At 45.9% G+C, this 27179-nt stretch overlaps 1 protein-coding gene across 1 annotated transcript in view; it reads left to right on the forward strand.

Annotated features, from left to right (window-relative positions):
- Window positions 1-27179, forward strand: part of MYO18B (myosin XVIIIB) — a 208846-nt gene that overhangs the window by 164825 nt on the left and 16842 nt on the right. The window contains exons 38-39 of the mRNA XM_072722461.1: window positions 2298-2512; window positions 15799-15955. Coding sequence (XP_072578562.1) covers window positions 2298-2512; window positions 15799-15955 — 372 coding nt within the window. The remainder of the gene's footprint in view (window positions 1-2297; window positions 2513-15798; window positions 15956-27179) is intronic.

The raw sequence follows: 27179 nt of genomic DNA on the forward strand, positions 1-27179 counted from the left end.
TCCATAATCCTCCTGCATCTCCCATTCATGTTCCTTCCCCTGCTCCCTCCTTTCTGCCTTCCCTCAACCTCACAGTCCCACAAGTACCTATCCAACCAGCCCACACACCTCTGTCTCCATCCATCCATGGCCATGTGCCATCACTCCATCCATCAGTCCCCTTCTGTCTCTTCTTTCCCCCTTTCTCCAGTCTGTCTTCTCTTCCTCTGGTCTTTCCCTTTCTTCAGATCTTCCTTGACCCCTCTGTCTGTCCTCATCTTTATCTGTTGATCCATTTTCCCCATTTCCATCCACCCCCTCATGCACTTAGGCACACAAAACTCGCTTTGAGCAGAAATTTATTTGCCACTTAGGGTGTACCAGGTTCTGTGTTAGGCACATGAAAGGCAGATGTACAAAGCAGATTCTGCTTTCCGGAAACAGATTTTTGTCTGGAGATGTGGGTGAAATATAAAATAAGATGCTGAGAGAGCTGTGAGGCTTGGGCGATGGAGGTCTTTTGCAAGCTGGGGAATCAGGGAGGCCTCCAGGAGGAGGTGGCATTGATGCTGGACCTTGAACAGGGCAGGTAAGATGTGGATGGGCTGGGGCAGGGTGAATGACATTCACATTTAGCTCTGCAGACCAATGACATGAGCCACCACCAGTGGACGTCGCCACTGTCAAAGCTGTTTCTCAGTAGCCACACCTTGGGATGTTGGCCTCAACCACCTTGGGGCAGGTAGGATAGGCCTCACTAAATGAACTCCAAGGGGTCCCCAGAGAGTTCAAGTAACCTATTCAAGATAAAACCAGGTAGTGTCAGTGACAGGGGTAGATTGATGCTGGACCTTCTGGTCCCAGATTATAATTTCTCTGTAATCAGCTGGCTGAGCCACAGGATGATAGTGCACCTCGAAATGGGAGCCTGCATTCCTCACTTGGGAATATTCTCCTGATGCCCCCGTTAGACCTTTTGTCTCTAAGAAGGCTGCTATATATGAAGAACAGAGAAAGAGTCTTCCCTGCATTGACCCTCAGTGTTTCCCGGAATAGCTCAGGGGATCCCTCAAGCCATAATGGTTTCTGCAGATCACCATGGAACTTTGATCTACTGCATTTTAAGTATACATAATGTTGGGCTCTATCAGATTTTTTAAAAATTTGATTCTAGCATAATCAAGGGATAGGAAGGAAGAAATAAAATGATAAGAAAAAAATTTTCAGGGGCAGAGTCTATGTCCAAGTTCACATTCTCCCTCCGCCACCATGATTTGAATTTAGTAGAATCCCAGGCCCTTGAAAGGAAGAGGTTCCTTGGGGGACACCATTTGAGAACTGCTCTTCTTCCTTTTAATACCGCCCCCTTCCCCCGCTGCCCTTTGAAATTGTTGCTAAATGCTATTTGAAAAGCAAAGGGCAATTGAATAGTAAAGCTTTTCTTTTAGACTGTTATTCAGTCTCTGATCTGGAGAGAGGGGCTCAGAGTCACCAGAGCGAGGGCCTGAAATATTCATGTGGGCTCAGTTTTAGGTCAACACTCGAGTATTTGCCCATCAGAATCGATTGGCTCCAGGCTTGTTGGCCAACTAATGAATTCTGCAGAACAGCACTTGGGTTTGTTTTCTATAGCGATGGTGATGGCCACAGCTCCTTTCTCTTTACTGTCTCATTGTGTCCTCTTGGTTTCTCCCCCCCAGAAAAAGGAAAATTGCCATAGAGCATTAGAGTGGAAGCTTGTGTAAGATTATCTGATCAGACACCTCATTTTACAAATCAAGAAACCCAAACCCATGCTGGAGAAGGGGTTTTGACTCCCCAGCATCGTGTGCTCCCTGCCACACAGCTTCCTAAAATGATGAGGGCTGCTCTAAATATTAATAATTCCCAACCCTTATCTAGAATGTTCTGTGTGCCAGGCACTGAGCTAAGCATCCTGCATAACATAACATTTTCGATTCTGACAGTCTCCCTGGGACATAAATACTGTCAGTCATCCCTGTCTCTCAGAGAGGTTATATAACCTGCCCACGGTTCACACAACCAGGAAGAGGTAGTGGTGGAGATTGAACCTAGCACCTATTCAAAGCCAGGGTGCTTGTCCGCCTGCCAGGCTGCCCCGCGGTATAGCAATTATCATTTTCTCAGGCTTTTAAAATACATTCTTCATTTCTGTATCAGAAATCAGGATTATCGTCTTGATGACCTTATTTACACGCCCAGAGACTCAGCACAGGATTTCTCTTCCTGGAGGCCCCTGTCTCCCACCTCTGGCCTCTACCCACGAGGGGGATGTGTGCTCTCCGCCCCGACTCCAGGTCCTGGTGATCCGGCTTCGGGACAGCCTGATCAAGATGGGTGAGGAGCTCACGCAGGCGGCCAAGTCCGAGTCCCAGCAGCGGGAGAGCAGCCAATATTACCAGCGGCGCCTGGAGGAGCTGAAGGCGGACATGGAGGATCTGGTGCAGCGGGAGGCGGAGGCCAGCCGCAGGTGCATGGAGCTGGTGAGTGCTGTCCCCACGCTGGCTGTCAAGTGATGGAGGGTTTCCCTGCGGGAGCCTCCTCCAGGCTGGTCTCCAGGGCCTTTGGGAAGCAGGGAGAAACCAGAAGGGGATGGGCAGAGAAATGACACTGCCATTGGCTGCAAGCTCTGGGGTCGGGTCCAAGGTGGACCAATCGCATTCGCTGCTGCTGGATGGCCCCCCAGCCTGTGTGCATTTCAGATTCTAGACTTTTCCTACCTCACACATTCCAAAGGCAGGGCACCCTCGTGGGGAGAGGAAGGAACCAACGTTGATTAAATGTCCACCTTGCACTGAGCCTTAACATCCATGTCATAGAATCCCCATAACAACCCTGCAAAGTCAGAATGTTATTCCCATTTTACAGATGGGACAACTGAGGCAAGGGCCATCAACACGCCAAATTGAGGCTCGGAGTGCTATACTCATTTGCCCAAGGCTACACACACTAGTAAGAATTTGAACCCCGGCTGTCTAACTCTGTAGTCTGTGCTTTTATTCACTAAGCCATGCTTAGCTTCCTGGTGTGGTCCAAGCAACACTTAAAAATCTGTTTCCCAACAGGATGGGGAACAAAAAGGTAAAATAATAAAAAGTAAGAATGAATAAAATGTCGAGTTTGGCATTTTACTAAATTTCATAGAGAAGAAAAAGGGGAACACAGATAAAAATTTTGTTTCATGTCCAGTGGGAAGGTCTCTCCCATCATGCGTGGTATTTTTCTGAGGAGAGTTTCCTGCAGGGATCACAGGCCATCTGAGAGAGCTGGTTCCTCCTTTTCCCCGTGAGATCCAATATCCCTAAGACTCCAGATTTCTGCTTCTGTGACCTGGGAGACATCTGGCACTGCCTTTGCCCACCACTATAGAGCCTTCACTGAGACAACCCGCCACCTGCCAAAGCTTGCCCAAAAGGTCTCTAAATCACAGTCTTTATCTCCTACCCGCCCTGTCCATTCTGGTTTTGTGACAGGTCTCACCAACTTGTCTGCCTGCAGCAAGTATATTTCTCGGGCCACTGCCTGCCACAGCCAGGGCCATTCTCATCAGCTTTGCCCTTGACAAGCCATCAATGTGGCTGTCGTGTGGGGCGGGGGGGGGGGGGGGGGTAGGTGAGGCTCTGCACAGAGACCCAGGTTCCCAGACAAAGTCCAAGCTCCATGACTGGCAGTTCCTCCACCTCCCATAGCCAGGGAGAGAGAAAGGCTCTTTCCTCCAGTTGACAGGATGACTTCCTCATTCACCAGCCCTGTTTCTCATGCAGCTGAGTTCCCCTCCCGCCAGCTCTGGCTGGGAGCAAGAGAACATCCCAGCCCGTCTCCTCTGATGTCTTCTTTAACTGGCCAGACACCCAGGCATGTGGGTCAGATCAAACAGTGGCTTTCTTCCTCTTTTCTTTGTTCTCCTTTTCTCCCTGTCTCTCCTCTCCTCCCTCTCTGTCTCCCTTTCCTTTCTCTATTTCCATTTCCAGGGACAGGTTAAGATCGTTAAAGGCCCTGAAATACTGAAAAGATGATAGAGCAACCCTCATACAGGATTCAAAATAAAAACAAAAAGCTGTAAAACACAAAGCTTGTGTGTATGCTGACATGAGACCTGTGTCGTTCTCTGCTTTCTGATTGCAAGATGCTGCATAAGTTTACCAAGACTGAATTCTTCCCTTCATTTTGGTGTATCTCTTGTTTCCTAGGGCTGCCTTAAGAAAGTAGCAAAAATTGGGTGGCTTAAAATAACAGAAATTTATTCTCTCACAGTTTTAAAGGTCAAAGGTCTGAAATCAAGGTGTGGGCCGTAACACACTCCCACTGAAGATTCCTTGGATTGCAGCCATATCTCTCCAATATCTGCCTTGGTCTTCATGTGGTGGTTGTCTCTCTGTATGTGTGTCTTGAATATCCCTTTGCCCTTTTCTTAAAAAGATGCCTATAATTGAATTTAGGGATTCCCCCTGAATCCAGGTGGATTTTATCTTGAGATCCTTACTTTAATTATATCCATAAAGACACTTAAAAAAAAAAAAAGATAAGGTCACATTGACAGGTCCTAGGAGGATTTTTGGTTTAAGGGGACTGCCTTTCAATCCACCGTGAGAAAGGAGGTCATGCTCCTGCCTTGCTGGTGTTCTGCAGTGACCCTGAATTGCTTGTTTCTTCAGTGACTCTGTAGATCAGCAAGGCTCAGAGGGCTACTGTCAGGCTGGCAGACCCTGCTTAATAGTAGGTATCCCAAACTCACCAAGCCATTTGCCCTCAAATCCATTCCTTGCCTAAGAGCCTGGGATATATCCACTGGGAGAAGAGAGGATGTCCTTTTCTCTCGTATCATTTATTCACCAATTTATTCAACATTTGTCTATTCAGCACCAACTATGGGCATAGTGTAGGGGTGGGCATTGGTAGGGAGTGCAAGGAATCATAGAACCCCTGCTTTGTAGAAGCTTACAGTATGGACAAAGCACAGCTCAGTGGAAGCACCCTGTTCCCAAGGCCCCCCTTCCTGTCCCAACTTCCCACTATCATACTGGTACTTCCCCAGGCTTCCCAAGTGTGATCTCACCTCTCTGGGTTCATGTTTAAGCCACCAGTCTGCCTTCCTCCAACCCCTGTAAGACAAGGGAGCAGCCACTCTGTTCATGTGTTCTTTTTTTCCCTTAATTTTATCTATCTGTTTGAGAGAAAGACAGATAGTGACAGAGCTCAAGCTAGGGAGGAGAGGGAGAAGTAGACTCCCTGCTGTGTAGGGAGCCAGATGTGGGGCTCGATTGCAAGACCCTGGGATCATGACCTGAGCCCAAGGCAGATGCTCAGCCAACTGAGTCACCTAGGTGCCCCTGGTGCCATGTGTTCTGCAAGGTAGTCAGCATTCTGGCTCTTTCCCTATTCACTGTGTATCTTCAGCTTTTCCCATGGGCCATGCCTGGTGCTCCATATTGAGGGATCCAGCAGGGAACAAGACATACATACCTTTGCCCTTGAGGAGCTCACACCGAATGAAAAGATATCACAAAGACCACTATTCATGTATTATATGCATTTCTCTGTGAGGGGTGCTCAGAGTGTTTATAGGCAAAGCAAGTTGTCTGTACACCAGGGTTTGGAGGATTCTTAGAAAGCCAGGTGACACCATGGCCACTGTTGGCCAACAGCCATTTCTTTGAGTAAAGCATTGCTCTTTGCACTTTCCATGTTTTAGATTCAAATCTTACTGGTAGGGATAGAATGAATTTTTTAATGCTCCAGCCCAAGCATTCATTCATTCATTCATTCATTCATTCATTCAATGCTTAGGCCCTTTGCAGACATGGTTTTCCTTCACATTGATACCAAGCGCAGCAGGTGGAGAATGTGGAGGTGCAGACACATGAAGGGCTTGGCCCAGGGCTGCAGAGTTGGGAGTGGTGGAAGTGGGATGGGTGTCCCCATGTGTCCAGCTCTAAAGGTGTCACTAGGACCCCACCCTGCCCTGTCAGCCTGATCCTGCTGAAAAATGGCTCTGCCATGGGATACCCCCAGAAAGATCCCACCTGCCAGGCCCTGGTGAGAAGTGGGAAGGATGTTGATGGATCTCCCTTTCGTGTTCCCTTCCGCCTGTCCCAGAATGTGCCATTTGTCACTGTTGGTGTTGGTTTAAAGGCTGCGAGTTGTTTCATGTGAATGATTTACATCCCTAGCTGGCCCACCGGCACGTCCAGATCAGGATCAATTACCCCGTCGATGGAACTTCTCTTCCCGGAAAAAAGAAAAATGAGGTTTTGCCATTAATTTTAGTAAATGTACTATTCCTGGCGACTCCAGGAGCCATTATGGAGAAAAAGAATATTCTGGCTCTAAATCATTCAAGTCCCTTTGTCATGGGAGCCATGAGATGGCTCATCTGTGGATTTATGTCCTGTTGTTTTTCAATAGTTACAGAGCCCAGGGGAAACCACCTCAGCCCCACAACAGGGTAACCGAGGAAGGTCAAGGGCAGCTAGAAGGGCTGATGGTGACAGGAAGGCCTATCCTCTGCTTGCTTTCCACCAGATGCACCTGTTCTGGAGGCTGCACTTATTGGGTTTATCCTCCAGTACCTTGGCCCGACTCCCTACCCTTAACTTTCTCCTGGGCCAGGTGTCTTTTTCTCTTTTTTAAATATTTTATTTATTTATTCCTGAGACACACACACAGAGAGGGAGAGAGAGAGACAGAGAGAGAGAGAGAGAGAGAGAGAGAGAGGCAGAGACACAGACAGAGGGAGAAGCAAGCTCCACACAGGGAGCCCGATGTAGGACTCAATCCCAGGACTCCAGGATCACACCCTAGGCAGAAGGCAGGCTCTAAACCGCTGAGCCACCCAGGGATCCCTGCCAGGTGTCTTTCTAAAGCTTCCCAGGCCTTGAAAAACATAGATTGGACTTCTTTTTACTCTTAGTGCACCACCCAGTGACCCACACTAGAAATCCCAGTGGCCTGTCTCTCTCTGGCTCACATAGATCAATGGCCAGGCCTGCTGTTTTAAAAATCCATCCCCAGTGGGCACCTGGGTGGCTCAGCAGTTGAGCGTCTGCCTTCGGCTCAGGGTGTGATCCCGGAGTTCCAGGATCAAGTCCCACATCAGGAGAGCCTGCTTCTCTCTCTGCCTATGTTTCTGCCTCTCTCTGTATGTCTCTCATAAATAAATAAATAAAATCTTTTTTTTTTTTAATAAAATCTTTTTAAAAACCAAAAAAAAAAAAAAACTCATCCCCTTCCATCCTCCTATCCCTGCTTCTTTTGTCTTTAATTAAGCTCCATCCCCTTTGGTTTGGGGCTCTACAGTTACCTTTCAACCTGTCTCCCCATTCTCCCTCCACTCGCATTCATCCCTGCAGAAGATCTTTCTGGAAAGAACAGTTCTTACCTGGGCAATCTTCTTGCTAAGAAATCTTCCATGGCTCTCCATGGCCTTCAGAACCAAACCCAGGCTCCTTCTCAGAGCCTCTGCGATCTAGCCTCTATAGATGTTCTGCCTTTGGTTGTCTGCCTCTTATCACTTTGCACATTCTACTCAAGTATGAAAAGACCCAACATCATGTTATTTCTTGACTCACCATCTTTGTTCCCATGCATCCCTCTGCCTGCTTACTTAACCTTCAAACTCAAGTCAGGTCCCACCTCCAGGAAGTCCTTACTGTTACCCCCACCCCTTACTAAGTGAAACGTCTCCTCTGTCTTCCTACTTCCCTCTGTGTTTACCAAATCATGCAGACATGAATGGCCCAGGAACTATACCTCTGGAGATTTCAAGATTGAGAGGAGGAGATGGACGCAACCCTAAATGATTCTGATACAAGATGGGATTTGTGGGCACAGGGGGAAGTGGTTTGGTATAATCAGGAGACGCAGAGAAGAGCGCATGGAAGATGCGTGTCTTGAATGATAAAGCAGGATCGGCTGGCAGCTTTGGGGGAGTTGTCCAATCCTGTTCAGTGTGGCCTCTTTACACCTGCATTCAGCAGATGTCTAGCAAATGCCTGATGTGTGTTAGGCAATGTCAAGTTTCCAGAAGGGCAGAGACACACCACAGATAGGGCCATAAACACTGACTCTTCACCCTTCCTTTCTATCCTTTCCTTCTTTCTCATTGCAGCTCCCTCCACTGAATGCCAGCTGCTGAGTCCCTTCCTCCCACCCCACACCTGTTCTCCTCTGCTGGCCTCGTTCTTCCTCAGCTCCCACCTGTCCACCACCTGCGTAGGTGCATGCATGTTACCTCCCTCTTTCTCTCTATCCTTCTCTTTCATTCCCCCAAAGAATTGCTTTGACTCATGCGTGTGGGTGGGGGAAGGATGCCTAGCTCCTTAGCACTGCTGTAATGAATTGCCAAAAAACTGGTTGTCTTAAAACAACGTAAATTTATTATTTCATAGTTCTGGAGGCTGAAGTCTGAAATCAAGTTGTTGGCAGGGCCACGGTCCCTCTGAAGGCCCTAGGGGAGAATCCTTTCTTCCTCATACAATTTCTGGTGGCTCTGGGTGTTCTTTGGCTGTGGCAACATAACTTTAACCTCTGGCTCTGCATCCACATGGCCTTTTTCTTCTCTGCCTCTGTGTTCTCTCCTCTTCTCATAAGAACACTAGGCATTGTATTTAGGACCCACTCTCATCCCATATGACATTATTTGACTAATTACATCTGCAAAGACCCCGTTTGCAAAAATCTCACATTCTGAAGTTCCCAGTGGATATGAATTTTGGGGAAACACTCTTTATCTCACTTATAGGATGGTAGAAAGAGCCCTGGACTTGAAGCCAGAGAGCTTGGGCAGCTAAATTAACATGGCAGGACCTCACTTCACCATCTATAAAATGGGAATGGGGTGGTGAATATAATGCAGCTGATCTTATTGGGTGGCAGCGAGGATCAAATGAAGTGATTTAGGGGTGCCTGGGTGGTGCAGTTGGTTAAGAGTCTGACTCTTGGTTTTGGCTCAGGTTGGGATCTCATGAGTCAAGAGGTCAAGCTCTGTGTTGGGCTCCACACTTGGTACCGAGTCTACCTGAGTTTCTCTCTCCTTCTGCTTCTACCCCTTCCCACTTCTAAAATAAATAAATAAATAAATATTTTTTAATGAGATGATTTACATAAAAGTGCCCAGTGATAGCACACAGTAGGGACTTAATAGATATCACACTGTATTCTTTCTCCTTTCGTCTTTTCCTCTTCCTCTGACTCTGATTCTCCTTCTGCTTAAACTTTATCATAAACCTACTGGCTCTACTTCCCCATCCCATCCCATGGCCAGGATGGTTGATGGTAGTGATATTGTGGGGAGTTAGTGCTTGTTTATCACTTACTGCATCCTGGGCCCTGGGCTAAGCAGTTACATGGATTCTCTCATTCAAACCTCTCCTTCTGAGCAAATTATCCCTATTTTACCAGTAAAGGAACTGGAAGCCAGAAAGCTTAATTAAGCTACTTCTCCAAAGCCATATTCCCAGCAAGTGGCAGAGTCAGAATCTGAACCCAGGTCTGTCTGACTCAAACCCATTTTCCTCCTCAATAAGTTTTAGGTACATAATATTTACTCATTCGAGTATTTTTTTAATTGAGTCATAAAAAGTAATATTGGTTCTGATTCTGTAATCTAGGCCTTATTGACTTTTGGAGTTGGATAATTGTCTGGTGCAGGGCTGGCCTGTGCCCTGTAGGATATTTCGCAGCCTCCTTGGCTTCTACTCACTAGACTCTAGTAGCACCCCCACCCTCCTACCACAAGACATCACAATCAAAAATATCTCCAGACATTGCCAAATGTGCACTGGGGAGCAAAAGCACCCCATTAGGATCACTGCTCTCACATGACCCTCGCAGTAACTCTGAAGGCAATGCTCATGATACTCCCCACTTGGGGGTGATGGGATGTACCCAAGGTCCCAGAAAAACTAGAGGAGAGGCATACCCATCAGGAGGAGAGAATTCAAGGACAGCAGGAGGAAGGAGGTAGCTTAACTCCCTACACCCAAAGGGAAAAGAAGTGATTCCAGTAAATCCCAATCCCAATGTTAGGCTTGCCCCAGAGGTGACTTCACAGCAGAACCTAATTCTGAGTGGAATGGAAGGCCTTGCTGCAGACTGTGTACTTTTAATAATGTTTAAATAAAACATGGGAGCATGGGTGTGATCTCCTCACTGAGCCTGGCTTGTCAGCTGCCCGGGCAAAATCATAAATAGTTAATAGACAACCACTTACGGCTCTACTTCTGTTAAATCCAGCATCAATTATATATGGCCCATAAATTATTTAGTGGTTGTTACGTGGGGGTATATTTTCCACCTTTGGGGTAGGGGGCAAAAGGGAAAAGAAGGTGAGATCTGAAACAGCTGATGGGCTAGCTATGAGGGTCTTGTCTCCTTTCTGAACTGGTTGGTGGGGTTTCCATACTCCCTAGAAGGAGGAGACCTCCCGTTGATGTGATGGAGAAGTTGGAGTGAATTTGGATTTGGGAAGGCATTGCCAGGAGGAAAGCTTAGGGCAGTAAGTAGTTTGCTAGTAGGAGTTTAACAACCAACCAGCTCAGGGTACCTGGGTGGCTCAGTGACTGAGTGTCTGCTTTTGGGTCAGGGCATGATCCCAGAGTCCTGGGATCAAGTTCCAAATCGGGCTCCCTGAGAGGAGCCTGCTTCTCCCTCTGCCTATGTCTCTGCCCCTCTCTCTCTGTATCTCATGAATAAATAAATAAAAATATAAACAAACAAACAAAACCCCAACCAACCAGCTCTCCAGAGAAGGTGAGTCCTGGTATGTAGTGTGTTCGAATCTCCCACCAGGGCTGATTTCAAGCTAACCACATGATGTCCCTGAACACATAATTGGGAAGCCACCCTTCACATGGGATAGACACTGAACTCCTCAAAAGCATGGATAATAGTAAAATGGTGCTAAAATAATTAGGAAGCAATGCATTTTGAGTATGTGTTACTTTAATTTTTAATATGATTTATTGACTTGTAAATTTGTACCGTTTAAGTTTTAATGGCAATTGTGTTGAACAACTGGCCTGCAAAGTCCTAGAAAATTCAGCAGTTGGCTCGTGCAAGCTGTTAAGAGCCCCTTCCAGCACACCAGTTGCTTGGAGTTTCCTTGGGGTAGGGTCCCAAGCTCCAGTTAGGAGGCTGTGGTGTAGAGTAGAAAGAATGTGGCTTAGGGGTCCGAAGGCTCTTAAATCAAATCTCATCATTAACTGATTTTTTTTTAAGCAAAATGATTTCACCATCAGAACTCTGTCACCTGAAGGACTTCTTTGGCTTTGTGGGTCAGAGGATCCCATCTACTCTTTCTGAGTGGCTTCACTCCATGTTCTAGCTCTGCTGGTCTTGCCAGCTCCTTCATCTTTCCCTCTTGGCAGCTTCCTCCTGGCTTCTGAGGATCTGGCCACCACTGGTAAGGGCCTTAGTTTTCATGTTCATTCTTGTTTTCTCTCATTGGGTTTTCTTGGCCACCTGAAGACCCGTATCTCCAAACTGTAGTTGGAAACACAGCTCCCTCCTACCACTTCGCCTGGAGGCATTCACCAAATCCAGAATTGAGGGTTTCCTTTAAAAAAAAAGAAAAAAGAAAAAAAAAAAGGAAAAGAAAAGAAAAGAAAAAACCTCTCTGTGTTTTCCTCCTGCAAATGGCTGTGAACTTCAGAGCATAAAGATGAATTATTTTGGCTGGGAACTGAAGTATTTAAGAAGGCATTCCATATGGAGGGCATTTGGGGCCATGAGTAGGGTGTAAATAATACCTTTTATGGCTCTCCTGACGGGGAGATAGCTCTCCTAATTACCACCCCGTTATCTCTGTTTGATCCAAAGTGGCCCAGCACGTTTATAAACTCCCTGTTCACTTCCCACCCGTAATGGCCTCCTGCATTCTCAGGGAGCTGGCAGGGGGAAATGTGGGTATTTATATCAATACCCCCTTCCAGGCACCATGAGCTCCTGTCTGTCTCCCCACAAAAGTTTCCCTACAAAAGAAACGTGGTCCTAAGAATGAGTGGGAGCCCAAGCCACTAGCCCCAGACATGTTTCTGGGACAGAATTCTTCGAAGCTATCTTTATCCCAAACGATAAATGTGCTTGTCTCGCTTCAAGAGGTGGTATCGTCTAATGAAATGAGTTTCTGTGCGTCTGCCTCTGAGATGAGATATCTTGATAATAAAATCTATTACGGAAAGCCCTACCTAGGAATAATTGGGTCTATTACTCCCTGACTTGTGGCTTTGTTTCTGCATTGAGAACAGGCTCTCCTATAATTAATCAGAATTTAAAGTTGCTAATACCAATTACAAATAATGCATGGAGTGTTGAGATGGTGAACAGAAGAGTAGATACTGATCTTGTCCCCCGAGACTTCACCGATTGAACTTTTGTCACTTTAAGACTTGCTGGAAATTAGAGTAACTTAATGAAGCAAAGTTAATTATTTTAAAAAGTAAGGGGGGGGCAGGTATTGATTGAATGTTGCAGGTGTACATTAAATTATTCAAATAGATCCGACTGAAATTGTTTAGATGAGATTATGCTTCACCTAATTGCATGGCAGAGAGGCTCAGGAAGGTTAATCTTCACGATCGAAAGCAGGATCATTGGCACCAGCTGGACATCTTCAGAAGATAGTGGTCCCAAGGAAACCCAGGGGGCCCTAAATCAGACTCAATGTTCTGAAATCATTTCCAAGCAGCAATTTGTTTGGAAAGGTGATTCATCTCTTTTTGGTGCCCTTTCTAATTTTGGCTGAGCTTAAACAATGAGAAGATGGAAGGAGACCCCAGGACTTGAGGATTGACCAGGAAGTGGGAAAGAAAATGGTTTTTACTGGGAGAATTGTCTGGTTTGGAGTTGCAAGTGTAACATAGTGGGAAAGGATGAGCGAACTGGTCTAAATTAAGGTGCTGTTGGTTGTAAGTGACAAAATTCAAATTGGCTTCAACAAAAGGGATTGTATCGGCACATCTAATGGAAAAGTCTAGTGACCTGTGATTTCAGGTCCAGTGGAATTCAGGGACTCAGATGATGTTGAAGGGCTGAATGCAGTGTGCTGGGCCAACTTGCACCAGCTCACCAGAGCTAACTGTGCACATCTGTTCCTAACTGTGTATTTGAGGATGTTGGTTTGATAGATTGACATTAGTCATCAAAGGAGAATTTATACCATGGAAATTGTCCCAAAGTGGGGCTCCCCCTTCCCCATAGGGCCAATTTAAAAAATTTACCAGGATGCCACTGGCTGAACCCTCCTCTCCATCCCCATTCTCAGGTAGGCTTTTCCTTCCCAGGTGCCACAGTCAGGCTGAAAAATGATCAGCAAATCAACCTCAGTGGTAAGACAGTTCCTTGTACCCGACAGCTCAGACAGAGGTCCAGAAATGGAATCTTACTGATTCTGATTGGCCTGGTATGGGGTCCATGCCCATCCCTAAAGTGAGCACCAGTGCCAGAAGGGAGCAGTCTCTGGTTGGATAGTTCTGGGAGACGTGCCCAGCCCAGAATCCGGGGGTGGAGTCAGCCCTGTCCTCACCATGTGGATGGAGAATAGGAGAAAAAGAGCTCCCCTAAGGAAAACCATAAGGATGAGGAATGGGTTCCATTGGAATCCATTGGAGGGGAAGCCCTCAGTTGCCCACCTCGAAGGCCGTGTCTGTGTGCCTTGACCTTTGCCAGCTTTCCTCCGCTCTGCCCCAAGTTCCTTTTATGTTTTCTCCTCTCTACTTATTCTTTTTTCTCTCACTTGACTTTTCTTCCCCTTCTGTTTTATACTTTTCTGTTACTCATGCAGCTGGGAGGTCCCATAAGTAGGACAGATCAAAGGAACAGGGGAGCAGACTAGAAGGGGGCAACCTGATTTTCCTTTCTGGCTCCGTAAGGGAGCAGCTCCTATAATGAGAGGAGCCTGTCTGGGAGCCAGAGGGCTTGGATTCGAGAGCCCTGCTTGTGCCTCATATTGGCTGTGGGACCTGGGGCATGCCTCTCCCCTGAGCAGGGCTCACTTTCTCTCTCCCCATAAAATGGATCAGATCATCTCTAAGGCCCTTTCGGCTGAGATGGCGTGCAAGGGTAGACTTCAGTGGTTATGGAGCTGCGAGCTTTGGGGGTGTCTCAAAGGGCTGACAGGTCATGCTGGGAACCTCCTCTGGAAGGAGCATGTCCTTACACCCCAAGATCTCTGAACAGGGTTGCAGAATCTCAAACCTGAAACTGTCTAGGCTCTTTCATCCCATCGGATGCCTTCTCCAGCCTCAGACTGGTGGAAATTCCACCTCTGGTTAAACAGACTATAGTGCTGGAGAAATCATGAACCTCTGAAGGTGACAAAATCCCTGTACATAACCCCTTTACTCTGGTGCCTTCCAAGTGGATTCTGTACCTACCACAGATTCCAGAGGTAGATTCCGGATGTATCACTTTATCTCTGGGGAGATGCAGAGAGGCACCCTCTTGCTTCTCTCACCTGGAAGACCGCAAGGAGTTATCTAGAGACTACCATGTTGTTGTTTTTTTAAAAAGCCAACTTCCCACCCCTTTTAAAGTCCATAGCTAATGCGGATTTGTGGTAAATCAAAGCAGAGCCCTCCATCAGGCTTCTACCACCATTTACCCTGGCCCCTGGTGCAACACCATAAAACTCAGCTTCGTATCCCATGATCTAGACCAGAGGTCAGCAAATTCCAATCCATGGCCCAGATCTTGTCTGTCTTCTGGTTTGGTTTTGTTTGGGTTTCTTTGGTAAACAAAGTTTTATTAGAACGTAGTCACAGCTGTTTATGTATTGTCTAAGGCTGCTTTCATGCTACAATGGCAGAGATGACAATGACAGAGATCACTTAGCCCATGAAATCTCAAATATTTATTACCTAGCCCTTTTCAGAAAAAAAAAAAATGTGCTTACCTTTGCCCTATAACATTGCTGGACACATATAAGGCTTGAAAAAAAAATACATGTTGAATGAAGAAAGAGCTTGACAGAAGGGCAAGATATGGAAGTAAGGAGACCTAGATGAAAATCTTAGTTCCCTTGTTTCCCTTCTGTGTTACTTTGGTCAAGACACTCACCTTCTCTGTGTCTCCGTTATCTTATAAAATGGGGATAATCACTGCAACTTTTTCACAACATTGAGGGCAAGATTTAATGAGATAATGTGTTTAAAGGCCTGTCATGGGGGCTGGTGCAAAGAAAGCAAACGTACTGTCATCGTCATGAACATGGTCTCAGTTCATTTGGGCTACTGTAACAAGACATTACAAACTAATGTTTAGCCAACAGAAAGTTAGTACTGACAGTACTGGAAGATGGGAAGTTCAAGATCAAGGCATCAGCACAGTTGTATTTTAGTAAGGGCCCTCCTCCTAGTTTGTAACTGGCACCTTCTTGTATCCTCACATGGCAGAAGGTGCTAGGGTGCTCTCTGGAGCACCATAAAAGTGCTAATTCCATTTATGAGGGTTTCACCCTCATGGCCTAATCACTTCCTAAAGCCCCACTTACTAATACTTTCACCTTGGGGGTTAAGATTTCATCATAAGAATTTTGGGTGGGGAGGGATGTAAACACTCAGACCATAGCAATCGTCATCACTGCTACCATCATCACCATTATCATCATCATCATCATCTTCATCACTATCACCATTACCTCATCATCATTACTACCACCACTACCATCCCTCCAACATCATCATCATTGCCACCATCATTACCATTATCATCATGATCCTCATCACCCCACTACTACTATCATCCTGTTCCCAGTCATCGTCACCACTATCATGACCACCAACATCATCCCACCACCACCAGAACCATCATCATTGTCACTACCACTACCACCACCACTGTCATCATTGTCACCACCATCATGACCACCACCACCACTTTCATCATCACCACCATTATGACCACTAGCACCACAACCACCATCATCATCTTGACCACCATCATCATCATCACCACAAAAGTGAGACCCAGAGCAGAGAGCACCTTAGAGTCCCTCTGGGAACAGGCCAACTCAACATGCATTAAAAACAGAGGTAGAATGCCAGAACAGGAGTTGGAGCATTTCCAGTTTGACAATTCTGAGAATCTTGTCCCCCATGTGCTGTTGTCCTATGGGTTCATGGATGCCTCCTTATTTGTGTTCAGTGTCCTGAGCACTGGCTTCATTGGAATTCTGTTCTTTCCCCAGCCTTGCTTTGGCTGCGTTCCAGGTAAATGACGTGGAGCCCATCCTGCCTCTAGTCACCTCTGCTCCCCGCGCAGATAATTAGAATCAACACATCCATTTCCCTAATGGCATTCTCATCTTCCCCCCCGAAAAGTTTTCAAATAGAAAAAGAAAGGCAAAAACAAGCTACATCTGTCCTTGTTTGGGCAATTTGCAGCTCTCCACGGCTGACATCCACCCAGCTGGGCGGTAGAGCTAGTTTCCTTTATGCTTTTGGTGGGAGATGACGTGGTCGATGCTGTTATTAAGTTTGGCAGTGATTTGGAGACAAAGCATCCTGCTGGAGAGTGGCTTATAAACAAATACTCAGGGGGAATCCTTTAGGCTCCAGCCTTTGTGAGCTCATGGCTGGTGGGTGGGTGGGGGAAAAAAAAGAAGACTGATGTCACTTCTCAGCAAACAAAAGGAAAGGAACTGAAGAAATAAGATGGCTTTCACTTCTTCCCGAAAGCCTACCAAAACCTCCGATGGTTGTGCCCAGGTAGCAGTTGGATGCTGTTTGCCAGGGTTAAGCAAATGTTTTCTGTAAAGGGCAAGGAAGTAAATATTTCAGACTTTGCAGCCTATATTCTTTGTCATAAAACTGCACATCTTTGCACAAAAGCAGCCATAAGCAACACACAAATGAATGGGCACGTGTGTTCCAAGAAAACTTTATTTAAAAAAAACAATGGGCCAGATTTGGCCCACAGGCTATCGTTTGCTGACTCCTGCTCTAAGTTCTGTTGGGAGGAAAAGTAGAATAAGAGACAGATGGCAGAGTTAGATTTAAATCTTGACTCTAGCCTTTCCGGACTCTGTCTGGGGCAAGTTACCTGTACCCTCTGAGTCTCAGTTTCCTCATCTGTAAAATGGGTTATAAGGTAGTCAGGAGATTAAAGAGTGTCTTGCACATTTTAAAGGTCAATAAATAATAAGTCTTCCCTAGTACCCACTTCCTCACTCCTGCTATAAATCATGCAGGAGAAAAGAAGTGTGACTAAAGGCTTTCCTTTGGCCCCCGCCATGGTGATAAGTTCTGACACACATCTTTTTAAAGCTCATTTGAAAGTGTCTCTGCTCTAAGTTTCCCAAGGTTGGTCCTGCCGTCATCTATTTCTACTAGTACCTTCATACCCCAAAATGCCTTCCTTGGCTCAGCCTGCCCCATGTTCACCATAAAGCACTGCGTTGGCTGGAAAACCCCAAGTATACAAATCAACAGTCTGTGTACAGTCGTTATTAGAGTGAGCAGTTTACATTGTGGATTAATGTTGGACTGTCGTTGAAAGACTAAGTCAAGGACACTGCACTTCAAGTCTTATAATTATGTTTGCATTTTAACTGGTATGATTTTTAGATGGGATCTTTGAGAGAATTATGACTTTTGTGTGATGATGCTAAGACATACTTAACCAGAGGGGGAAAGGATTGCTCTTCATAGAAAAAGTATAAAGAGAACCTTGATTTGTGATTTTTGTTTTTCATGATGGATTTTAGCTGGAGTTTGATTTTTTTTAAAGATTTTTTTATTTATTTGAGAGAGAGAGAGAGAGAGAGAATGAGAGAGAGAGCTAGAAAGAGCATGAGCAGTGGAGAAGGAGAAGCAGGCTCCCAGCTGAGCAGGGAGTCTGATGTGGGGCTTGACCCCAGGACCGTGGGATCATGACCTGAGCTGAAGGTAGATGCTTAACCAACTGAGCCACCCAGGTGCCCCATTAGTAGGGTTTCCTGAGCACATCTGCCCTTCAGCACTTTGAGTCTCTAGAATATAGAATAACAACACCTCCTGGAATGTTAGAACCATAGAAACCGTGAACCCAATGGCTCTTAGAAACTTGGAGTTTCTCTAGTTTTCCTCTTCAGTAGTCAGGACAGTGGTTTCTCAGATATTTAGATTCTTTCCTTCTGTTTTTTTTTTTTTTTTCTTTCTTAAATTAAAAAAAAAAAAAAGAAAGGTAGTCTCTATGTCCAATCTGGAGGCTTGAACTCCCAACCCTGAGACATCAAGAGCCACGTGTTCCACCAACTGCAGCCAGGCGCCCCTAGATTATTTTCTATCTCACTACAACATATATAAATCCCCTAGCATGGTGGTGTCTGATGTGGTACTCACCTGCCAGATGGAACTATTTAAATTTAAGTTAATTAAAATTAAATACAATTAAGAATTCAGTTGCTCACCTGCACTGGCCTCGTATCAGATGCCCCATAGCCACCTGTGGACAGCAGGTGGATTCTCATGCCAACTTAACCATTTGGTGTATAATCTGAATTTTTCCCCTTTGTTCTCATCTCAGACGCAGTTTCTCCCAGACTTCTTTGCCAGGGCAGAGCTAGCCAGACCACATGCCACTTAACTTTCTGATTCCCTTTTTATGTACTTATGGCTTTTCTCATTGCCATAAAGAGGGGAACTTGGTTTGGAGGAACAAAGAGCAGGGCATGCTCAGCATAGCCTCCTCGGGACCTCAGCTCTTTTAGGTTAAACCCCACTTCAGCCTGGGGCCACCCTAGTCTTGGGATGGCAAGGACCCACTGTCATCTAGTCTCTGTCATTTATCCATTTTTCCACAAGACACCACTGCCCTGCATGTTTTGCATAATAATTTTACTAGCTACACTCTTTGATGCCTGTGCATTAACTTTCAGACCTCCACCCCCCCCCCCCACTATAACAGTGCTTCCTAATTATCAATATGGCTACTCAACATTTAGATCCACAGAACCTTAGCATTTGGAATGATGGCTTCCTAGAACTGTGTATGATGTCTAAGACCTTAGAAACTTCAAGCCAGGGGCAGCCCGGGAGGCTCAGCGGTTTAGTGCTGCCTTCAGCCCAGGGCCTGATCCTGGAGAACTGGGATCAAGTCCCATGTTGGGCTCTCTGCATGGAGCCTGCTTCTCCCTCTGCCTGTGTCTCTGCCTCTCTCTCTGTGTCTCTCATGAATAAATAAATAAAATCTTAAAAAAAAGAAAAGAAAAGAAAAGAAACTTCAAGCCAGAAAATCTCACTTGTGGAAGCTTGGATCATTAACGTACATAATATTAAAATCTTAGTAGGTTGAACCATACGAAATTCCATTTGCATACAAAAAGATTGAATATAGTTGATTTCACATGGCTCAACCTAATAAAAGTGTGGAATATTGAAATTCACACATTCTCAGAATCATTAGATCCTAATGCTATAGAATTTTAGAAGCTTAGGATTTTAGAACAGGAGCCAGGGAACTTTTTTTTTTTTTTTTTTTTTTTTTTGCTAAGGTCCAGAGAGTAATATTTTCAGCTTCATGTACCACAGAGTATGTCACAACCTCTGAACCCTGAAAGCAGCCACACAAATAATACACAGATGAATGTGTGGTTGTGTTCTTATAAAACTTTATTTACAAAGACAGGCAAGGGCCAGATGGGCTTTGCAGGCCATAGTTTGCTGCCATTGTTTTGGAACATAAAAACTGATAGTATTCCATCAGGCACTTGGATTTGCATAGGAAACTCCTAGCCCTACTTCCAGAGGGTCTAAAGGGGCCCATTCAAATGTGGAAACATTTTAAGGACAGTATGGCCTAGTTCAGACCACTGTCTCTTGCAGGGCAGTGTGTGGCTCCCAAGCGGGGAATGAGGAGAGTCTCTGGGGGCTGTTGCTAATGTGCTCCCTGGCACTGGGAGGGAATCAATGAGCTGTGTGCCTATACTGAGAAGACCAGGGCCAGCTGTCCCAGTGAGCCAAGCTCCTCAGTGAGAAGCTCCAGATGACCCTGAGTGCCAGAGAGGGCAGGATTGATGGAGCTGGCGAGAGCCAGGGGCCCAGCTGCGAGGTGGATTTGATGAGGCTCTTCATTTGAGAGACACGTGCCACTGGGCCCTAACCTTGAGATGTAGAGGGCACAAGAGAGCACACACACCGCCTAGCAGTTGTTTTTCTTTCCTGCTGAGTCAATAAATGAATAAATGGACCATGAGTGGCCAAGTGGCTGATATAATTTTAGACTCCATCAAAAGGAAGATCACAAAAGTGTATGGAGGGAGCTTCTACGTCTCTCTGTTCCCCCGCAGGGAGCCCGGGCTTCCTAATGTTATAGTCTGGGAGGCATCTCAAAGGAGGATGGAGCAGTCTGGAAACAGCTAGTGCCTGTCTGCTGCATGGCAGACATGGCGCAAAGTGCTTCCCGTGCTTTCCACGATTTGTCTAATTAAAGCTGCACTTTGGATCTTATGAGTGAGGTGATATTTTCCCCCCTATTTTACACAATTAAAAAAAAAAAGCATAGAAAGACTAAGTGATTTGCCCAAGGCTAAATAAGTAGGAAAGATTCGCACTAGACATGCAATCAGTCTCCTGGACTCTGAAATGTAAGCTCCCGATCACGATGCTGGCATTTCTCAAATGAACATCACGTGCATGCAGGTCACCTAGGGATGTGGTTAAAATGCAGGTGCTATGTCAGCAGATCTGGGACAGGACCTGAGTGTCTGCGTTCCTAACCAGCAACCAGGAGATGCCACCAGCCCAGGGACCTCCCTTGGGGTGGCTGGCATTATATTATACCCTCTCCTTATTCCAGACCCCTGAAGCCATGGAAGGGGGGGGGGGTTGCTTTTTTAAGATGAGGTCACAGAGCAGAAAGTGGTTTGTTCAAGATTCAAATTCACATCTGATCCAGAGGCTGTGGCTTTTCTGAAATGATGTCTATCGCCTACCCTTCTGCCTTTAGCTTGGCTTTCAACTGCGTGGGATCTTGCCACTCAGGGAATATTTTGCAATATCAGGGGATGCTCCTGATAACTACTGGGTCAAGGCTGCTAATCATTCTGAAATGCATAGAACAGTCACCTTCCTGGCACCCCGAGCAAAGAATGATCTCCCTCCCCATGTCAATGTCAATTGTCAATTGATGTCAATACATCAATAATGTCAGTAATGCTTCTCTCCAGCAGAGTCTTCTTCAGTCCAGGAAATAAAAATCCACCCAGAACCTTTGTCTGGAGGCCATATAGTGCCCTTGAATTAGAGGAGTCAGTGAGCACTTGAAACAATCCCCCCCCCCAAAAGTAGCACAAATAAACAAGAGTCATAACTGGAAAAAAAAAGAAAAAGCCCATTTCCCAATCAATAAGTGTAAGTTTCCACTGCTTCAAGATGAGGCCAGAGTGTTTGCGTCTCTGGAACATCCTCTCGCCTCAGCAGATGGAAGCCAATCAAGTTGGGAAATCATTGTCTTAATCTCCGGTCATTATCACGCCTGGCCGCACGCTGTTTATTGGCGTCTTTAGCTGTTAATGTCGCATGCACTGTTTTCTCTGACAATAGCTCCCACCTCCACCCATTTCTCAGCCAGACGGCATTGACTGTGGTCCAAGCGCGAGGAGGGGCAGGATCCAGCATTGATTGCCAGTAGAGACAGCTCCAGTCCATGTCCTGTCTGATCACTTCTTGGGGCTTGGGGGGGGGGGGGTGTTGTATCTAATAATATAAGATGATTCATGAAGGCTGATGTACCTGGGAGGGTTTGATTCTGTTTACTCGAGTTCGTTCATGATGGTTCTCTGGCTTGTTGGGAACGCTGGCTGGGGCTTTAGTCGTTACAGAGCTATTGGACGTGCCTGAAGAGAAGTAGGTCTCTGGAGGGGCAAGAGACCATATGATAAATAATGATCTCGTATGCATTCAGCTCTGCGCAGTTCACAGAGCATGTGGACATGATACGGGCCTCATAGCCTTCTGTACCGCAGACAGGAAAGGAACTCATGCCAGTTGTGGAGTCGAGGGGACAGACTCTAGCATGTACTCCTTGCTGCTGGTGAGTCAGGGCAGAGGGGGGACCCGTGTCCAGCTCTCGGGTCTGGTGCATTTCTCAACCTCACCTCTGTGCTATCTCTCCTTGGCTGTGCCTACTGGGCATAGCTGTTGGGATACAATCATTTCAGTCACTGCTGGCCTGGATGACTCTATTCGGGGGTTGGGGGGGTGGGGGGGTGGGGGGCGTGTTCCTGGACTTGTAGGCAGAAACTGCAATCCTGAGTCTTGTCTCTCCTGGGAAACTCTGGATGCATAAGGATGCTAATAAGGATGAGACTTAAATCTGAGAGTGGGCAGGGTGCGGGTTAGCACATTGGCAATGATGCTTTTATCTGATTCTTGGGCATGTTTGCATTACTCGTGAGCTGGCAGTGAGGAATTGGGGCAAATAAGAGCATGTTTTGATGGAGAGGGGGCAAGGAGGATTTGGGGGGCGAGATCTGGGGCATTTAATCGGTAGGGCTAGTAGGGTTGCAGGGTTGAGTGTTCTGGCTGTCTAAATGAAGAGAGGAACATGAGAGGGTCACAGGAGTTGGGGGGAGTGTGAGAAAGTGTGAGAAAGCAGAGGAGTCCCCGTCAACTTGCCATACTTCACAAGCTATCACCTGGTCATCATGGGAACAAGACAGAGGTCTGATGTTTATGGAGTACCTGCTACATTGTATGCAGTGCGTCAGGTGCTTTCCACTCATGAGCGCACAGCTAGTCCCACAGCATGACCATGCTGAAGTCATTCCCACATTACAGATGCGGAAACTGAGGGTTGGGGTCAGACCATAGGTGTGGGAAAAGGCATCATGAATGAAGTGACTATGAAATGGGTCTTGAAAGATGAGTAGGAGTTCACCTGTCAGCAGGGAAGAGCATTCTAGGTGGAGGAACAGTAGGTGCCAAGGCACAGAGGCATGAGGGAATGCAGTATGTTTGGGAGCTCTGAAGACCGTGGGAGTTCCGAAGAATTGGGCTGCAGAGTATGGGCAGTAGAAGGAGAAGAACCTCGGAACGTAGACTGGGGGATAGACTATGCAGGGCTTGCTAGGCTTAACCACCCAGTTTGAATTGTGGGAAATGAGGAGTAATTGGGGCCTCTTAAGCAGGAGATTTATCAGATTACAGAGATTCTCCCTTGGGCTATTTATGGGATACAGCATGGGAAAGGGCCTGGGTAGAAGAGAGGGACAGCAATTCAAGACAGCAAGAGAAAGCTTAGGGGACAATAATGGACACTATCTCTACGCTCATGAATAGAGAGCAGGAGAAAGATGCCAAGAGATTAGCCCATTGTATTGACAAGATACTTGATGCCCAGAGTAGGGACAAGGGGTATGAAATAAATTGTTCTCACACTACCCTCTTTGGTTACAGAACCCAGTGGACACTTGAGAAATTTCAAAGTCCAGTTTCCCTATTTCTGCAATCACATGGACTAGCGGGCTGAGAAGACACATGAGCTTCATTTCCATTTAAATTGAAATAAGACATGTCAAAGGTGGCCCGATAATTACTGCCTGGAACAATGGCCCTCTGATGCGGGAAGTGTAGTGTCGGTGTATGTGGTACAGATAATTTTTGCATTTGAGACTTAATTATGTTGATATAATTATTTCTCTGTCAGAAAAATTGGGTGGCACAGATCTGTCATATTTGCATTTGAGCAGAAAAACGAAATGCCTTCCTTCTTTTTTGCAGGAAGCAGTTGGGTCAGTGACTCTGGGAAGTCAGGAGTGGGGCATGTGGAAGTTCACTCTGGGTCAGGATATCTGTCAGCGAATGGTGGGGCTTTGTAAGGTCTTGGCAGGTGTCAGCCTTGAGGGGGTTGGAGTCCTCTGGCAGTCCTGGTTTTTGCCCTGTTCTGAAGATGGCTGCATCAGAAATCACAGCCTGGGGGTAGTTTTAGGGCTGGGAAAGCTATGAGCTCTGAATACCTAGAGCCATAAGAAAATTTAGAGTGGGTTTATTTTATTTTATTTTATTTTATTTTATTTTATTTTACTTTTCTATTCCATTCTATTCTGTTCTATTTAAACTTAAACTTAATTTAATTTAACTTGCAAACCTGTGATTCAAAGACTCACAGGAGAGTTTCACACTCATGCCTCAAAGCCTAATCACCTCCCTCCCCCTGGCTGTCCCCATCCCACTGTCTGAGAACCTCAACCACATTCTTTGTATAAGGGTCTAGGGCCTGTGTACAACCCCTTTGTACAAGGGTCCGAGGAATCTGTGACCTCTGCCACTCCCCACCCTTCGGGGGAATCTTGGGACCCCCTCCTCACCATTGGAACCCCAGGCCATGGCATCATTATTGCCCAAGCGGTGAGGGCCGGTGTTTAGGCAAAAATGAGTCATGGTCTAAAGTGTCTGAAACAAAACGTAGAGAGAGAAGGTCACCTTCTAACAGAGAGAAGGCCTAGATAGGAAAGCCCAGGTTCTAGTTCTGCCTCAGCCACCCAGGGAGTGGCCCAGCAACCTTGGCCAGGTGGCCTCCTGCTCTGGCCTGGTATATAGTGTGTGTGTCCATGGATGCAGTGGTGGTGTGCGTGTGTGGCAAACACACACAGCTTAGACCTTCCACAAGCCAGATCTCCATCATCTAGATATGAACAGCCCAACCTGCCTAAAATGTTCATTGTCCAGAATGCTATTGTATAGGCCCCAACTCAACAGACTCCACCACCCACAAAGGAAAACAGTGTAGCCATCCTGAACTTCCTCCTATTTCTAGAAATACATCTGTTTAGAGGTTGAATTGTGTCCCTCTGCTCCATTGACCTTTCTGCCTCCCTCTTGTAAGGACCCTTTTCATTACATTTAGGGCCCACCCAGATAATCCAAGATAATCTCCCCATCTCAAGAGCCTTAATTTAATCACACCTGCAAAATTCTCTTGCCATCTAAATTAACATATTCCCGAATTTGCAGGGATTAGGATGTGGACATCTTTGGGGGCTGTTATTCCTTCTAGCTAGACTGAAGCAGAACCACCCAGATAAATCACTCCTGAATTCCTGACCCACAGGAAACCATGAGAGATAGTGAGTGGTATTCGATATTTCAAAACACTAGGTGTTGAGGCGTTATGTAGCAATAAATAATTAAAATAGACTAGGGGTTTGCAATACAGCATTTGATGCTGTAATACTTTGAAAATTGTTATTCTGGATTTCTTGTAACTTTTTCCTTGAAATATATATATATATATATATATATATATATATATATATATATATATATATAAATGTTTATAAATATATACATAGATATAGATAGATAGGAATTGTAAGTATACAGTTTGAGGAATGAAGCTTGGGTTGAACCTGGATATGTCTCTGCTCTGTGCCATTGATTCTCCTGATTCCTCTCAGATACATTCCCACCCTTCTCTACTCTACTCTAAATTGTAGGAAACTATGCTTTCTAGTTTCCCTGGTAGGGTCAGCCAAAGATAGGTGGTGATGGCCAATTGAAGGACAGGGGAAGGAGAGAAGCCAGGGTGTTTCTCCATCTCCTGTGCTGCCTTGGTGGGGGGCATCCCTGATGGCAGCTGAAACTCTAATTCCAGATCATCCCATTCAGAATGCTCCTCTTCCATGAAACCACCTTCCACTGGGCACACTTCCATTGGATGGCCCAACGTCCCATTTTTTCCTTCCAGTCCTAGGTTGGCAGTGCCTTCCTGCCATTGCTAATCTATCCTGGCTTCTCATCTTTCCTATCATCTGAATAACCAATTCCCTGTATTAAATTCCTTTATGTGAATAATCTAGAGCAATTTCCATTTTCTTGACTGATAGGGGCTCCTTCAAGGCACTGTATTAAATCCTCCAGCTTCAACAACAACAACAACAACAAAACCCATCAGGTTTATAGGTTTCGTTTTCTGAAAAATGAGGTTGTCCTTGCTACACAATACCTGCAGGCTTCATACTTTCCAAGTCTTTACTTAGAAAGAAGGGTATCTGTTAGATATCAAGTGAGAGCCCACATATTAGATATACCAGATGTATACAGTTGGACATTATTTTGTTTGTTCCTGGTGATAATCTTTTGTTAGGAAATAATACTGGCATGTTACCAGATGAGGAGGTGAAAGTAAGGAAGGATTAAGAACTCTTCAAAATTCACATAGGTGTTTTGTTTCTCCTGCTCCTCCTGTGTTGTTGGTAGCTTGCCTCTCCCTTCTCCCCACCCATCAGGATCTCTCCCTAAAAGTGGTAGCCTTCTACTTCCCTCAGTCCCACAGAGCACTTACCAGTTTACATTTTTTTTTTAAGATTTTTATTTATTTATTCATGAGAGACACAGAGCGGCAGAGACATAGGCAGAGGGAGAAGCAGGCTTCCTACAGGGAGCCCAGTGCAGGAATTGATCCCAGGATCCCAGGATCAGGACCTGAGCTGAAGGCAGACACTCAACTACTGAGCCACCCAGGTGCCCCCACTTACCAGTTTTCAAGGAAAAACAGCCCCCTCCCCTGCCAACCAGCCAACTATAAGCATCTTCTTTGAGGACTCAGGAGGCATTTCCAAGAGGGTTGAGTAGAGTGCAGAAGCTTTGGGAGGTCTAATTGATGCTAGTAGATGGATCACTGGATGAAGTGCTTAGCTTGATAGTTCATAGGGTGGACTCTGACCCTAGATTGCCTGGGTCTAGACAGTGATCGATTGGACATGCCCACTGTGGGTGTAGAAAAGGGTGGGAGGAACGGTCAGGTATTGACTGACCCTTTGGAAACAGGCAGGCCTGAGCTTGAATCTGTGTGTCACTTTCTAGCTGTGTGACTTTAGGATCTTGGATGAGTCTCTCTGGGTCTATTACCACATGATAAACCTAGACTCAGACAATTAATTTGCAAGAGGATTAGGAAGAAAGAACCTGGCATAGTGATGACCATCTTCTTCCTAGTTCCTCTTTTTGCTGAAGGTTGGGCTCTTTTTCAGCCTTATATAAGAGAATCTAATGCATAATTCTGGGTTTTCTTCTGGGTACACCAAGTCTTTCCCATATGGAGACCGAACATTCATGTTAATGCTCACTCCATGATGGCATTGAAACTCTGGCCAAAGCACAGTTCACAGGGCTTTTTATTCCCCCACAGCCTCATTTCTCCCAGGCAAGTGACCCTAGGACAATCTGAATGAAACAGTGGCAGGTCCTCATCATCTCATCATT

This window comes from Vulpes vulpes, chromosome 10, assembly GCF_048418805.1.
Source record: "Vulpes vulpes isolate BD-2025 chromosome 10, VulVul3, whole genome shotgun sequence".
Lineage (NCBI taxonomy): Eukaryota > Metazoa > Chordata > Mammalia > Carnivora > Canidae > Vulpes > Vulpes vulpes.